At 40.0% G+C, this 16,594-nt stretch overlaps 1 protein-coding gene across 11 annotated transcripts in view; it reads left to right on the top strand.

Moving 5' to 3' along the window:
- GK (glycerol kinase) overlaps nucleotides 1-16,594 on the top strand; it is an 82,820-nt gene that overhangs the window by 18,882 nt on the left and 47,344 nt on the right. For all 11 annotated transcript variants that reach the window (XR_004477539.2, XM_049704796.1, XM_033407958.2 and 8 more), the window contains exon 4: nucleotides 1,818-1,895. Coding sequence is in view for 10 of the 11 variants with exons in the window: in XM_049704796.1 (XP_049560753.1) it covers nucleotides 1,818-1,895 (78 nt within the window). In the remaining variant the exon portion in view is untranslated. The remainder of the gene's footprint in view (nucleotides 1-1,817; nucleotides 1,896-16,594) is intronic.

The raw sequence follows: 16,594 nt of genomic DNA on the forward strand, positions 1-16,594 counted from the left end.
CCCCCCACATTCTCCTTTCTCTTCCTTTATTCCTACAGACCTTTTGGCCTTCTATTTTTTAAAAAACACCCTCAAATCTCTTCCTTTTACCCTATGCCTCTAGGTTTCCTGGTAGTAGAATCTCATTCATCTTTATACCTCTAGAAAAGGTGTTAAATAAAGTAAGTATATTTGCATTGGATAAAGATTATTTAGAACAAGGGAGCTGCTGGTCCCCTTCAGCTCTCTGTTGGTCAGAACATTCCTAGTATGTCTTATTCTGGGTGTACAGCTTGAGTAATTTGGACAGTTAGTTGCATGTTCCTAGGAGAGGTGGTGAAGGGACTTTAAACCGTGCCCTATGGAGGTGGGGCAGTGGAAGGAAATTGGGCTGTTTAGCCTAGACAGGGGAAGAGAAGCCTGGAGGGACAGAATAGCTGCTTCAAGTGTGAAAGACTGACATGTGGAAGAAGGATTCACCTTATTCTTTGTATCTCCAAAGAATGTAACAAAGATCTATAGGTGGAAGCAATGAGGAAACGAATTGTTTTTAAATAGCAAAGCTGTACAGTAGAGATTTGTTTGCCTGGAAAGAGGTAGTGAGTATCTTGTCACTAGAAGTGCTGCCTGAATGGTCACGTAACAGGCAATTCCAGAGATTTGAGCATAAGGTGGGTTGATTATATAGCCTTTAAGGTCTGTCCTAATCTTAAATTGTGGAAAAGCTCCATCCTTTAGCCCAGTGTGTGCAACTCTGCACAGGAGAATCACCTGGGGAGTATTAAGAAAAAATACCAATGCTCAGATGCTACCCCAGGTAGTTAAATCAGAAGATTTGGGTCAGGGCCTGGGCACCGGTATTTTTTAAAAGCTCTGCAGTTGATTCTAATGTACAACCAAGTCTGAGAACCTCCAATTTAGCTGAATCAAGCCGAACTGAGTAAGATGGTATGGAATAGTATTTTACTTATAGTAACTTACTGTAACTATAGCCCTTGAGTTGTATATAGGTTAGTATAATGTAATTGCCATCACATACTGTACTTATGCCTGATTCAAACTCTATGTCTTTTGTTTGTTTGTTTTTTTGGTTGCACTGGGTCTTAGTTGTGGCTCACGGGCTCCTTAGTTGTGGCTCGCCAGCTCCTTAGTTGTGGCACATGGGCTCCATAGTTGTGGCATGCGAACTCTTAGTTGTGGCATGCATGTGGGATCTAGTTCCCTGACCAGGGATCGAACCCAGATCCCCAGCATTGGGAGCGTGGAGTCTTAGCCACTCTGCCACCAGGGGAGTCCCTCAAACTCTATGTCTTGTAACATATTATTAAAATACATGAAGAAAACTGAATTTCTAACTATGAGTTTGCCCAGCATGAAGGATTTTATCTGTGACTATTTTCTCAAAATACAGGCATGTGTGCACACACACACATGGAGGGAAATTTCTTGTGGCAGTTAGTAAATAAACGAATGAGGTTATTGTTGGTCTCCGCAGCATGATAAATTGGGTATCATAAAGTTGGGAAGTTATTGCATTCCCTATTTATAAGGCAACCTGCGAGTCTTTTATTTGGCTATTGATCTGGGTCCATGTTATGGTGTGCTGGTAGTGAAGCAGGGAGAAGTCTGTAGAAAGAAAAAGAAGTAGTTGACATTGGTGGTTCGCTTTTCCTGGGCCAGTCAAAGAAAATCAACTCAGTACCACCACAGACGTTCCAAATGTTTTTCTTCAAATTTTTATGTTTAGTTGTGCCTGTAAAAAAAAAAAAAAAGTGAGAACTTTCCTCAGATTTCTGCTTTTTTTTTTTAATCCTTTCTGTTTAACTTTCTCTTTAAAGCTATTGGTGTCAGTAACCAGAGGGAAACCACTGTAGTCTGGGACAAGTTAACTGGAGAGCCTCTCTACAATGCTGTGGGTAAGCTCTTGTGCATGGGTGTCAAACTCAAGGCCTTTCTCCACTTGCAGGAGTTGTCATACTAAAACATCTGGCTAACAAAGCATGTAGTCATGTTCCCTATAATCTCATGGGTTGGGCTGAAGAGTCCTCTAAGAAATGAGTTGTTATATATTTACCATTTTCAGATAGTTATTCCCAATTTGAATTAACTCTTTCCTATGCTTGCCCCTTCCTGATAATTTGCATTATACAAATGAGTCATTGTTACCAGAACTTTTTATAATCCCTGCTGTTTCTGACACCTGAAAGGGATCTCACCTCCTCCTCCCCTCAAAAATCAAGATTACAGATGTCCCCATTCCCTTCTCTACCTTTCCATAAAGTACCTGTATACTTGTTCTTCCCATCTAGAAATTTGAATCGACTCTGTTGAGCTTATGAAAATAAAATGTCAAAATTTTAGCTCCTTCTGCTACAAACTTGGTGATTTCAGCAGGGGTTCAAAAGCTCAATCTCAAATATACCACCATTAGGTATCACATCTTATTAAATGTAAATAACCGTGGGTATATTTTAGCCTCACTCTTAGTAGCACATGACAGTTGAGCACTGAATGACACTGTCACTTGCTAAAAGGAAAGTTTTGTTCTAAATATACAGTCGCTAAAAGGCGTTATTCTGTCGCAAATAGCAAAGCACAATTTTTTAGTCAATAAAGTAACAGGTTGTGGGTTGGACAGTGGAGGCAGAAGTTGTCAGAGATGGGATGATTTATAGAGTGAGCTCTTTTTACTTTACAGTTACTTTAGTAATATGTTTAGTTACTTTAGTATTGATTGGAAAAAAGTGATATTCAAGCAGAAAATATACTAACAAGGTGCCTTGTAAGAGTAGTGTGAATTCCTTTGGAAATAATCTTTATAAAAAATGAAGGTCTTTAATGTTATTGTGTTATAAGAAAGCATTTAGTATGTCTTCTGTATCTGTGATAAAAAATTCAAGATGCAAAAAAGGTCAAAGAATTGCAACCAAAGGTTCTCTTACACAAAAGTACCTCTTTTAAAGCTTTATTTTGTTCTCATTCTCATGAGCAGCGCATTTTGAATATAAGCAGGGTATTACAATTTTAATGGCTAGTATCTAGGAGAGTATTCTTTCACAGACCAATGTTAGCCAACTTCTTATACTAGTTAAGGTTTTACTTTTTGTTTTCCCCCTCATGAAAGGAAGGGCCTACTCACAGGAACCAGAAAGTTTCTGTTAAACTCTAAACTTGGAATTGTAAAAATGCAGCTTTGGACTTTGAGTTATCATTTTAAAATAATGCAACTAGGTTAGCTGAAGTTATGCATAAGTGAAAGATGTCAGTAAATATTTTACTAGAAAAACTTTTTGAGATGTGCTTATTTACTCATTCCTTTTTCTTCTACACTTTTTAGTTTTCTATTTAAAAAATATCAGGCATTCAAAACAGAATGCCTGAAAACCAAAAGAAACAACTGACATTAGAAGCAGACCAATAAGAAATCCTGATATTAGAGTTATCAGACTTTAAAATAACCATCATCTACATGTTCAAGGAATTCATTGAGATGAGTGATAATCTTAGCAAAGAAATGGAAATTTAAAGATCGAAATTCTAGGACTGTATTAAACTCAGTTGATGAGTTTTACATCGTATTAGACACAGCTGAGTTACTGAACTGGAAGAGAGATCAGAAGTAAATATCTAGACTAAAGCACAGAGAGACAAAGGTTTAGAAAATACAGAAAAGAATCTAAGAGAAATATGGGGTAAGGTAAGACGGTCCAACATATTTGTAATTGGAGACCCAAACGAAAAGGAAAGAGAGATAGATGATAAAAGTTTTTCAAAACTGTTGAAAGATATCACGCCACAAATTCAAGAAGCGCTATGATTCCCCAGGCAAGATAAATACACATAAAGCCGTATACAAACATATGCTGAGACCTGAAGATAAAAAGGATTTTAAAGTAGCCAGAGGATATGACCTTCAAGAGACCAACACTAAAACTTTCAGCTGATTTCTCAAAGAAACAGAGTACAATGGAACGAAATCTTTAAAGTGCTAAAAGACAATAACGTGAACCTAGAATTCTATATTTAGTGAAAATATCCTTAAGAAATGAAGGTGAAATATAAAGGCAAAGACAAACAGGGACTTATAGGAATCATTACAAGCAAACCCCGACTAAAAGAAAAACTAAATAATGTTTTTCTGGAGTTACGAAGAGAAGATGGTGGAAGAGTAAGACACGGAGATCAACTTCCTCCCCACAGATACACCAGAAATACATCTACACGTGGAACAACTCCTACAGAACACCTACTGAACGCTGGCAGAAGACCTCAGACCTCCCAAAAGGCAAGAAAGTCCCCACGTACCTGGGTAGGGCAAAAGAAAAAAGAATAAACAGAGACAAAAGGATAGGGATGGGACCTGCACCAGTGGGAGGGAGCTGTGAAGGAGGAAAGGTTTCCACACACTGGGAAGCCCCTTCACGGGTGGAGACTGAAGGTGGCGGAGGGGGAAGCTTCAGAGCCGCGGAGGAGAGGACAGCAACAGGGGTGCAGAGGGCAAAGCGGGAAGAGATCCCCGCACAGAGGATCGGTGCCGACTGGCACTCACCAGCCCGAGAGGGTTGTCTGCTCACCCGCCGGGGCGGGCGGGGCTGGGAGCTGAGGCTCGGGCTTCGGTCGGAGGGCAGGGAGAGGACTGGGGTTGGCGGCATGAACACAGCCTGCAGGGGGTTAGTGCACCACGGCTAGCCGGCAGGGAGTCCGGGGAAAAGTCTGGACCTGCCGAAGAGGCAAGAGACTTTTTCTTCCCTCTTTGTTTCCTGGTGCGCGAGGAGAGGGGATTAAGAGCGCCGCTTAAAGGAGCTCCAGAGATGGGTGCAAGCCACGGCTAACAGCGCAGACCCCAGAGACGAACATGAGACGCTAAGGCTGCTGCTGCTGCCACCAAGAAGCCTGTGTGCGAGCACAGGTCACTATCCACACCCCCTTTCCAGGGAACCTGTGCAGACCACCACTACCAGGGTCCCGGGATCCAGGGACAACTTCCCTGGGAGAATGCACAGCGTGCCTCAGGCTGGTGCAACGTCATGCCGGCCTCTGCCGCCGCAGGCTTGCCCCGCACTCCGTGCCCCTCCCTCCCCCCGGCCTGAGTGAACCAGAGTCCCCGAAGCAGCTGCTCCTTTAACCCCGTCCCGTCTGAGCAACCCTCCCACGACCTACACGCAGAGGCAGGGCCAAATCCAAAGCTGAGCTCCGGGAGCTGTGAGAAGAAGAGAAAGGGAAATCTCTCTTAGCAGCCTCAGAAGCAGCGGATTAAAGCTCCACAGTCAACTTGATGTACCCTGCATCTGTGGAATACCTGAATAGACAACCAATCATCCCAAATTGAGGCAGTGGACTTTGAGAGCAAGATTTATGATTTTTTCCTCTTTTCCTCTTTTTGTGAGTGTGTATGTGTATGCTTCTGTGTGAGATTTTGTTTGTATAGCTGTGCTTCCACCATGTGTCCTAGGGTTTTATCTGTCCGTTTATTTTCTTTAAAAATTTTTTTTCTTAATAATTATTTTTTGTTTTCATAACTTTATTTTATTTTATCTTACTTTATTTTATCTTCTTTATTTCTTTCTTTCCTTCCTTCCCTCCTTCCTTCCTTCCTCCCTCCCTCCCTCCCACTCTCCTTTCTTTCTTTCTTTCTTTCTTTCTTTCTTTCGTTCTTCTTTCTTTCTTTCTTTCTTTCTTCTTCCTTCCTTCCTTCCTTCCTCCCTCCCTTCCTTCCTTCCTTCCTTCTTCTCCCTTTTATTCTGAGCCGTGTGGATGAAAGGCCCTCGGTGCTGCGGCCAGGAGTCAGTGCTGTGCCTCTGAGGTGGGAGAGCCAACTTCAGGACACTGGTCCACAAGAGCCCTCCCAGCTCCACATAATATCAAATGGTGAAAATCTCCCAGAGATCTCCATCTCAACACCAGCACCCAACTTCACTCACTGACCAGCAAGCTACAGTGCTGGACACCCTATGCCAAACAACTAGCAAGACAGAAACACAACCCCACCCATTAGCAGAGAGGCTGCCTAAAATCATAATAAAGCCAAAGACACCCCAAAACACACCACCAGACGTGGACCTGCCCACCAGAAAGACAAGATCCAGCCTCATCCACCAGCACACAGGCACTAGTCCCCTCCACCAGGAAGCCTACACAACCCACTGAACCAACCTTAGCCACTGGGGGCAGACACCAAAAACAACGGGAACTACGAACCTGCAGCCTGCAAAAAGGAGACCCCAAACACAGTAAGATAAGCAAAATGAGAAGACAGAAAAACACACAGCAGATGAAGGAGCAAGATAAAAACCCACCAGACCTAACAAATGAATAGGAAATAGGCAGTCTACCTGAAAAAGAATTCAGAATGATGATAGTAAAGATGATCCAAAATCTTGGAAATAGAATAGACAAAGTGCAAGAAACATTCAACAAGGACCTAGAAGAACTAAAGATGAAACAAGCAATGATGAACAACACAATAAATGAAATGAAAAAGACTCTAGAAGGGATCAATAGCAGAATAACTGAGGCAGAAGAACGGATAAGTGACCTGGAAGATAAAATAGTGGAAATAACTACTGCTGAGCAGAATAAAGAAAAAAGAATGAAAAGAACTGAGGACAGTCTCAGAGACCTCTGGGACAACATTAAACGCACCAACATTCGAATTATAGGGGTTCCAGAAGAAGAAGAGAAAAAGAAAGGGACTGAGAAAATATTTGAAGAGATTATAGTTGAAAACTTCCCTAATATGGGAAAAGAAATAGTTAATCAAGTCCAGAAAGCACAGAGAATCCCATACAGGGTAAATCCAAGGAGAAATACACCAAGACATATATTAATCAAAGTGTTAAAAATTAAATACAAAGAAAACATATTAAAAGCAGCAAGGGAGGGCTTCCCTGGTGGCGCAGTGGTTGAGAGTCCACCTGCCGATGCAGGGGACACGGGTTTGTGCCCCGGTCCGAGAGGATCCCACATGCCGCAGAGCAGCTGGGCCCGTGAGCCATGGCCGCTGAGCCTGCACGTCCGGAGCCTGTGCTCCGCAACGGGAGAGGCCACAACAGTGAGAGGCCCGCGTACCGCAAAAAAAACAAAACAAACAAACAAACAAAAAAACAGCAAGGGAAAAACAACAAATAACACACAAGGGAATCCCCAGAAGGTTAACAGCTGATCTTTCAGCAGAAACTCTGCAAGCCAGAAGGGAGTGGCAGGACATATTTAAAGTGATGAAGGAGAAAAACCTACAACCAAGATTACTCTACCCAGCAAGTATCTCATTCAGATTTGATTGAGAAATTAAAACGTTTACAAACAAGCAAAAGCTGAGAGAGTTCAGCACCACCAAACCAGCTTTACAACAAATGCTAAAGGAACTTCTCTAGGCAAGAAACACAAGAGAAGGAAAAGACCTACAATAACGAACCCAAAACAAGTAAGAAAATGGGAATAGGAACATATATATCGATAATTACCTTAAATGTAAATGGACTAAATGCTCCCAGCAAAAGACACAGATTGGCTGAATGGATACAAAAACAAGACCCATATACATGCTGCCTACAAGAGACCCACTTCAGACCTAGAGACACATACAGACTGAAAGTAAGGGGATGGAAAAAGATATTCCATGCAAATGGAAACCAAAAGAAAGCTGGAGTAGCAATTCTCATATCAGACAAAATAGACTTTCAAATAAAGACTATTAGAAGAGACAAAGAAGGACACTACATATGATCAAGGGATCGATCCAAGAAGAAGATATAACAATTGTAAATATTTATGAACCCAACATAGGAGCACCTCAGTACATAAGGCAAATACTAACAGCCATAAAAGGGGAAATCGACAGTAACACATTCATAATAGGGGGCTTTAACACCCCACTTTCACCAATGGACAGATCATCGAAAATGAAAATAAATAAGGAAACACAAGCTTTCAATGATACATTAAACAAGATGGACTTAATTGATATTTATAGGACATTCCATCCAAAAACAACAGAATACACATTTTTCTCAAGTGCTCATGGAACATTCTCCAGGATAGATCATATCTTGGGTCACAAATCAAGCCTTGGTAAATTTAAGAAAATTGAAATTGTATCAAGTATCTTTTCCGACCACAATGCTATGAGATAGATATCAATTACAGGAAAAGATCTGTAAAAAATACAAACACATGGAGGCTAAACAATACACTACTTAATACCTAGAAACAAATGACAATGGAGACACAACGACCCAAAACCTATGGAATGCAGCAAAAGCAGTTCTAAGAGGGAAGTTTATAGCAATACAATCCTACCTTAAGAAACAGGAAACATCTCGAATAAACAACCTAACCTTGCACCTAAAGCATTAGAGAAAGAAGAACTAAAAAAACCAAAAGTTAGCAGAAGGAAAGAAATCATAAAAATCAGATCAGAAATAAATGAAAAAGAAATGAAGGAAACAATAGCAAAGATCAATAAAACTAAAATCTGATTCTTTGAGAAGATAAACAAAATTGATAAACCATTAGCCAGACTCATCAAGAAAAAAGGGAGAAGACTCAAATCAATAGAATTAGAAATGACAAAGAAGAAGTAACAACTGACACTGCAGAAATACAAAAGATCATGAGAGATTACTACAAGCAAGTCTATGTCAATAAAATGGGCAATTTGGAGGAAATGGACAAATTCTTAGAAATGCACAACCTGCCAAGACTGAATCAGGAAGAAATAGAAAATATGAACAGACCAATCACAAGCACTGAAATTGAAACTGTGATTAAAAATCTTCCAACAAACAAAAGCCCAGGACCAGAGGGCTTCACAGGCAAATTCTATCAAACATTTAGAGAAGAGCTAACACCTAACCTTCTCAAGCTCTTGCAAAATATATCAGAGGGAGGAACACTCCCAAACTCATTCTACAAGACCACCATCACCCTGATACCAAAACCAGACAAGGATGTCACAAAAAAAGAAAACTACAGGCCAATATCACTGATGAACATAGATGCAAATATCCTCAACAAAATACTAGCAAACAGAATCCAGTAGCACATTAAAAGGATCATACACCATGTACAAGTGGGGTTTATTCCAGGAATGCAAGGATTCTTCAATATATGCAAATCAATCAACGTGATACACCATATTAACAAATTGAAGGAGAAAACTCATATGATCATCTCAATAGATGCAGAGAAAGCTTTCGACAAAATTCAACATCCATTTATGATAAAAACCCTGCAGAAAGTAGGCATAGAGGGAACTTTCCTCAACATGATAAAGGCCATATATGAGAAACCCACAGCCAACATCGTTCTCAATGGTGAAAAACTGAAAGCATTTCCACTAAGATCAGGAACACGACAAGGTTGCCCACTCTCACCACTCTTTTTTATGTTTTTGCTTGTTTGTTTGTTTTTGTTTTTACTTGCGGTACGCGGGCCTCTCACTGCTGCGGCTTCTCCTGTTGTGGAGCACAGGCTCCGGACACGCAGGCCCAACGGCCATGGCCCACGGGCCCAGCTGCTCTGAGGCATGTGGGATCCTCCCGGACCGGGGCATGAACCTGCGTCCCGTGCATTGGCAGGTGGACTCACAACCACTGCGCCACCAGGGAAGCCCACCACTCTTATTCAACATAGTTTTGGAAGTTTTAGCCACAGCAATCAGAGAAGAAAGGGAAATAAAAGGAATCCAAATCGGAAAAGAAGAAGTAAAGCTGTCACTGTTTGCAGTTGACATGATACCATACATAGAGAATCCTAAAGTTGCTACCAGAAAACTACTAGATCTAATCAATGAATTTGGTAAAGTAGCAGGATACAAAATAAATACACAGAAATCTCTGGCATACCTATACACTAATGATGAAAAATCTGAAAGTGAAATCAAGAAAACACTCCCATTTACCATTGCAACAAAAAGAATAAAATATCTAGGAATAAACCTACCTAAGGAGATAAAGGACCTGTATGCAGAAAATTATAAGACACTGATGAAAGAAATTAAAGATGATACAAATAGATGGAGAGATATTCCATGTTCTTGGATTGGAAGAATCAACATTGTGAAAATGACTCTACTACCCAAAGCAATCTACAGATTCAATGCAATCCCTATCAAACTACCACTGGCATTTTTCACAGAACTAGAACAAAAAATTTCACAATTTGTATGGAAACAAAAGACCCCGAATAGCCATTGCAATCTTGAGAACGAAAAACAGAGCTGGAGGAATCAGGCTCCCTGACTTCAGACTATACTACAAAGCTACAGTAATCAAGACAGTATGGTATTGGCACAAAAACAGAAATATAGATCAATGGAACAGCATAGAAAGCCCAGAGATAAACCCACGCACATATGGTCACCTTATCTTTGATAAAGGAGGCAGGAATATACAGTAGAGAAAGGACAGCCTCTTCACTAAGTGGTGCTGGGAAAACTGGACAGGTACATGTAAAAGTATGAGATTAGATCACTCCCTAACACCATACACAAAAATAAGCTCAAAATGGATTGAAGACCTAAATGTAAGGCCAGAAACTATCAAAGTCTTAGAGGAAAACATAGGCAGAACACTCTATGACATAAATCACAGCAAGATCCTTTTTGACCCACCTCCTAGAGAAATGGAAATAAAAACAAAAATAAACAAATGGGACCTAATGAAACTTCAAAGCTTTTGCACAGCAAAGGCAACCATAAACAAGACCAAAAGACAACCCTCAAAATGGGAGAAAATATTTGCAAATGAAGCAACTGACAAAGGATTAATTTCCAAAATTTACAAGCAGCTCATGCAGCTCAATAACAAAAAAACAACCCAATCCAAAAATGGGCAGAAGACCTAAATAGACATTTCTCCAAGGAAGATATACAGACTGCCAACAAACACATGAAAGAATGCCCAACATCATTAATCATTAGAGAAATGCAAATCGAAACTACACTGAGATATCATTTCACACCAGTCAGAATGGCCATCATCAAAAAATCTAGAAACAATAAATGCTGGAGAGGGTGTGGAGAAAAGGGAACACTCTTGCACTGCTGGTGGGAATGTGAATTGGTACAGCCACTATGGAGAACAGTATGGAGGTTCCTTAAAAAAACTACAAATAGAACTACCATATGACCCAGCAATCCCACTACTGGGCATATACTCTGAGAAAACCATAATTCAAAGAGAGTCATGTACCAAAATGTTCATTGCAGCTCTATTTACAATAGCCCAGAGATGGAAACAACCTAAGTGTCCATCATCAGATGAATGGATAAAGAAGATGTAGCACATATATACAATGGAATATTACTCAGCCATAAAAAGAAACGAAATTGAGCTATTTGTAATGAGATGGATGGACCTGGAGTCTGTCATACAGAGTGAAGTAAGTCAGAAAGAGAGAGTCAGGTACTGTATGCTAACACATATATATCGAATTTAAGAAAAAAAAATGTCATGAAGAACCTAGGGGTAAGACAGGAATAAAGACACAGACCTACTAGAGAATGGACTGGAGGATATGGGGAGGGGGAGGGGGAAGGGTAAGCTGTGACAAGGCAAGAGAGTGGCATGGACATATATACACTACCAGGCGTAAGATAGCTAGCTAGTGGGAGGCAGCCACATAGCACAGGGAGATCAGCTCGGTGCTTTGTGACCACCTGGAGGGGTGGGATAGGGACGGTGGGAGGGAGGGAGATGCAGGAGGGAGGAGATTTGGGAACATATGTATATGTATAACTGATTCACTCTTGTAAAGCAGAAACTAGCACACCATTGTAAAGCAATTATACTCCAATAAAGATGTAAAACATAAATAAATTAAATAAATAAATAATGTTTTTCTGGGAGAAGGAAAAAAATGTTCTCAGGTGGAAATTTGGCAATGCAGGAAGGAATGCAGAGGCCTAGATAATAAATCTAGGTAATAGATTTAAATCTATTTAAATAGATTTAAATCTAGATAATAAATGTAGTAAATATGTAGGTCAATCTAAATGAATTTTGACTGTATAAAGAAATAATGTATTGTGATATTCAAAATATATTAAAATTTTAAGTATTACATGGCAACAGTAGTACATGAAAGGAATATGGGGTAGATGAGGTTAAAGTGTCTTGTGGTCCCAGTATTGTCAAGGATGCATGTTGTAATCTCTAGGGTAAGCAGTAAGAGAGTGAAGAGTGTTTAAGTCACAGGCTTATAAAGGGGAAAAATGGAATGACTGTGAAAAAGAAGGAAAGAAAAAGGAGTAGAAACAGGAAGGAAGGACAAATAGAAAGCATTTATATCCAGACATGTAAGTAATTATATTAAAAAGGACAAGATTACTCTCTTCAGTAAAATCTAGCAAAGGAGTTAATTGAGACTGCTAATGAGCTAATGGGATTAGAGTGTAAGAATGGAGAGACAACTTTGCCAGACCTTTCAGAGGAAGGATGCAGCTGGTATGTTTGGAAATTGAATAGGGCATAAAGTTGAGGGTAAAATAAAACAGGGCTGCAAGATTTTTAGCCTGAGAGAACAGAAGGAAATTAAGTAATACTGAAAGAGTACCAACGTGGGAGAAAAATGGCTTTCTTTCTTGGGCAAGGTTAATATTGGACTTGCAATCAAAGCTCATTTCTGGACAGTTAGAATTTGTAGCTCTGTTGTAAAGAGGTTGTTCAAAATGTAGACTTAAAAGTTGCTAACTTAGTCAGTCTCAGTTTATTACAGAAGAATTCACCATAGGAATGAAGGTAAAATTAATTGATTCAACAGAAGTTTAGGTACCTTTCTGTAGACAGGTTCTGTGATGACCCCTAGGCATATAGTGACAAACCAGGCAATCACCTTGCTTGCCTTTGTGACACAGAGGCTAGGGATAGGAATTTGGAGGCTAGACGAGGAAGGGGCATAGAAAAGGAGGACAGAAGAGTAATTAGCTGGGAAGAGAAGCCACTAAGTGATGACAAGGGTAGATTCTACCTCCAGTTTTATTCCATCTAGGAAAACACTAAGGTGTCATATCTCCGTGCAAGTTTTCAGCTGAGAATATCAACACAATATTAAATCTTTAGCAACTTTATCTTAAAACAACACAAGGTGGGATTGATGGAAACAGAATCAGATTTTTCCATATCTTTGTCTTTGAGCTTCTTTGTCTTTTTTTATATCAGAGTCTGTGGGTTTTCTCCTTTTACCTCCCCTTCTATGTTTTCTTCCTTCCTTGTCCCTCTCTCTTGTAAATCTGTCCCTGAAGGCCTATCCTGCTCCTCTTCATTCTTCTCTCTTTACTTAGTAAATTATATAACTGCTGAGCAGTATTTGTTATAGGCAAGCAAATGAGAGGGGCAGTCTACATTTTTTTAATTGCCTTTTGTGTCGCCATTTTTATGGCTCAGAGTCCTCGATAAGCAATCCACGCACCCCCAGTACAGTAACAGAGAGGAGAATTTCAGGGGCTTATTAGTGGACATGAAATAGGCTAGGTGAAGAAGTTGAAGACTGAGAAAGGCTATTTGTTCTTCCTCACAATAAAGGTGTATTTGTTTACTGACATCTTTTATAATGGTATGCTTATGAGAGTAGAGGTGGCCTGTTTTAGAAGTTTCGTATTGTTTTAAGAATTCATGTGTTAGTTCTGTGATAGGCGAGGTGAGCACTGGTGTGGTATCTGAGATATAGGTAAAATGCATCCCTGCTTCCCAGTCACTGTGCCATGATGCAGCCATTTACCATGATGGCCTCACAGGTGGATTGCAGCAGCTTTGTGGCCCTGGATCTGAATGAAGCAGGCCTTTGACTTCTCTCCCCTACCTTTAGTTTTCCTCATCCCTCTGGCACTTTTTTCTCTCCCTCTTAGCATTATCTTCATCACTATTTTCCAAAGGATTCCCTCCACCCCACTCTCCACCTTTTTCTAAGCCTTTTCCTTCCAAAACCAACTCTTTTTTAGTGGTCTACAGGCCTTGCTGTCTTCTAAGTAGTATTGAAAAGAAGGTTTGGGTTTACAAATGCACCATAGACTAAATTGATAAAGAAGCACAAAACTACACAGGTGGTTCAGATGTTGAGTGGGGAAAGGCTTGAATCAATTGATATTTAGTGTGTTCATATTCACATTTCACTAATGTTACCGGTGAAACGTTCTGGCCTAACTAGGATGGCCCAGCTCTTTCCCCTCTTCTTGTCCAGGTTTCGTCACTCACTATTGAAGTTGATTGGTGTACACGGAAAACCTAGTGCAATATGACCCTCATATCGGTAGCTTTCTGTAGAGCACAATTCATGATTTAATATAAAAATATTATTCGTAGTAGGGACTAATATCCAGGAAGGCAAGAGTCACTAATTTTGAGTGACTATGGTATACTTAGTATACTTTAGTACAGTATACTTTACTATACTAATGAGAACTTTAGTATACTAAAGAAAACCACCAACAAAATCATGTGTCTCTGAGTCATTATTCCTTATTTAGATGGGATTGCAAGCATTTTTTTAAGATATTGGATTTAAAGTTCCCTATGACACATAACTCTTTATGCAGAGTATGGCAGTTTTAAACATTGGTTATCCTCTTTGCCTTTTTTTATTTTTACATGCTAGTTAACCCTGGGCCAGTGATTCAACCTGGTTAGTCATCTGTTGAGATCTGAAGGAACATTGAGCTCAATTCTTCTATCTCTCCTGGAACTGGGTTCTGTTTCAGAGTATCAGCATGAAAGAAAACCATAGATGGCAAACCACCTAAAACTTCTAAGCATGCTTGGCCTTAAACAACAAAGGTGTGGTTTTGTTTTTTATTGTTTTGCTATGGAAGGGAGCAGATTTTTTACTTTTGTAAAATCTAGAGTATTCAGCCCTATCACGATCCACTTATTTTTCATTTTGTCAAGTCTCTTATTACATGGTTCTTTGAATGCCTTACATCTCCTTCAATCCTGGATAAAGAAATACTGCCATATTTTGCAGTGATTGAATTCCTCAACTCTGGCCAGTTTAAATAAAAAGAAACTAAATTAGAGTTCAAGTGTGAGGTATTTTTTCATGTTCTATTTAAGACTATGACTTCATCCTGACTGTACCTATATCGTAGAGATTTCATTCTGGATTCAGACTCTGCCTTTTCCATTTACTACCATTCTGTGCCTGTTGCCTCAACAGTTAAGCTGGAGAAAGTAAAAGTATGGATCTCAAAAGCTTGAGGTGAAGATTAATGAGTTAATACATGTAGGACACTTAAAACAGTGCCTAGCAGACTATAAGCCTTCAGTTAGTGTTCAGAACATGGCCACTGTTCTGAATTAGATGATAGCCTTTTCAGTCCAGGAATGCCAGATGAAATGGCTGATTTATATACAACAGGTGTTCTTAGGGAAAATGCAGAGCTTACCTGGGGCCACACACACTCATGTCAGCCATTGGCATTTTGGCATTTATACACCTAAGAGCTGAAATAGGTTTCAGCCCCCAACGTTTGACATGCATGTTTTAATTCACCCCCCTCCCCAACTCTCCATGTTTCTTTCGGCCCCACCTGATTTCTGGAAATGTCATCAGGTGAGGGACAGCCTCTTTCCCTTTGCAAATGACCTCTTACCCAGCTTAATTAATAGCTTAACTTTTGGCTAGTGGTAACACATAGCAATTAAATCTGGTTTACTAGGTGTAATGTCTACTGTGGGCAAAACGACCCGATAACACTTTGTATAACTGTCAGCAGTCCTTGCTTAGGGTGTGTTCCAAAACCTGGAGCCTTACCTTCATCTCCCTTTCTGTCAGGCCAGTAGCGCCTCATAGCAAACCATCCAGAGGAGATGTATTATTTGCCTTTGCTTCTAGTCAACTGAAAATAATTTAGTTTATCTTTAGTGTGTTTGCTTATTCTTTTTTCCTTAGGTATATTTCCCTTCTATTGTTATGACTGACCAAAACTGATGCAAACTTCTAAATATTCTAAAAATGATTTCTTCCTCTATGCTGTCACTACGTCACTAAACTAACCTTGGTCCGTGGGCTTTGAGGTAACTGCATTTTTCTTCATTCTTAAAACTTTGTTTTTAGAACAAACTAAATCCACCAGACATATATTGGATGTGACTTTATTTAGTACAAATAAAAATTTCAGATCACCCAAGTTGTGTTTTTTTTAACGTATTCACTTGGTGGTCTGAACCATTTAAATCCAGTTTATTTGGTCTAAGTAAGGGACATGTGTGCTAGAAACAGGCTGTATGGTATTCTGGACTCTATTTTCCTTTTTCTGATGTTTTTCCGAATCACTTTGGAACTTAGCAATTCCCTGTTCCCTTTAGATATGCTGTTGCTTTTTGTGGAGATGAACTTCATCTCCTGCCACCCTACCAGGGAAGTGCTTTCCTGGAGCTGTGCCTTCCCAAAGCCACCCATTTATGTCTTTCTGCAGGTGACCCCAGCAGAGATTGTAGCAATGCTACAATGCTAATGCTCCTTAGCATTCCTTTCAGAAGTCCCTTAGGGATGCACTCTCTCACTGCATCACATAGCCTTTCAATTCAGTGGTTGGGTGAAAGTCAACTGAGCCACTTTCCTAACTAGGACGTAGATTTGTGACAAGGTAGGGAAGAGTCATCCTGAACAAGAAGCAGAT

The sequence above is a fragment of the Orcinus orca genome, chromosome X (assembly GCF_937001465.1).
Source record: "Orcinus orca chromosome X, mOrcOrc1.1, whole genome shotgun sequence".
Classification (NCBI taxonomy): Eukaryota; Metazoa; Chordata; class Mammalia; order Artiodactyla; family Delphinidae; genus Orcinus; species Orcinus orca.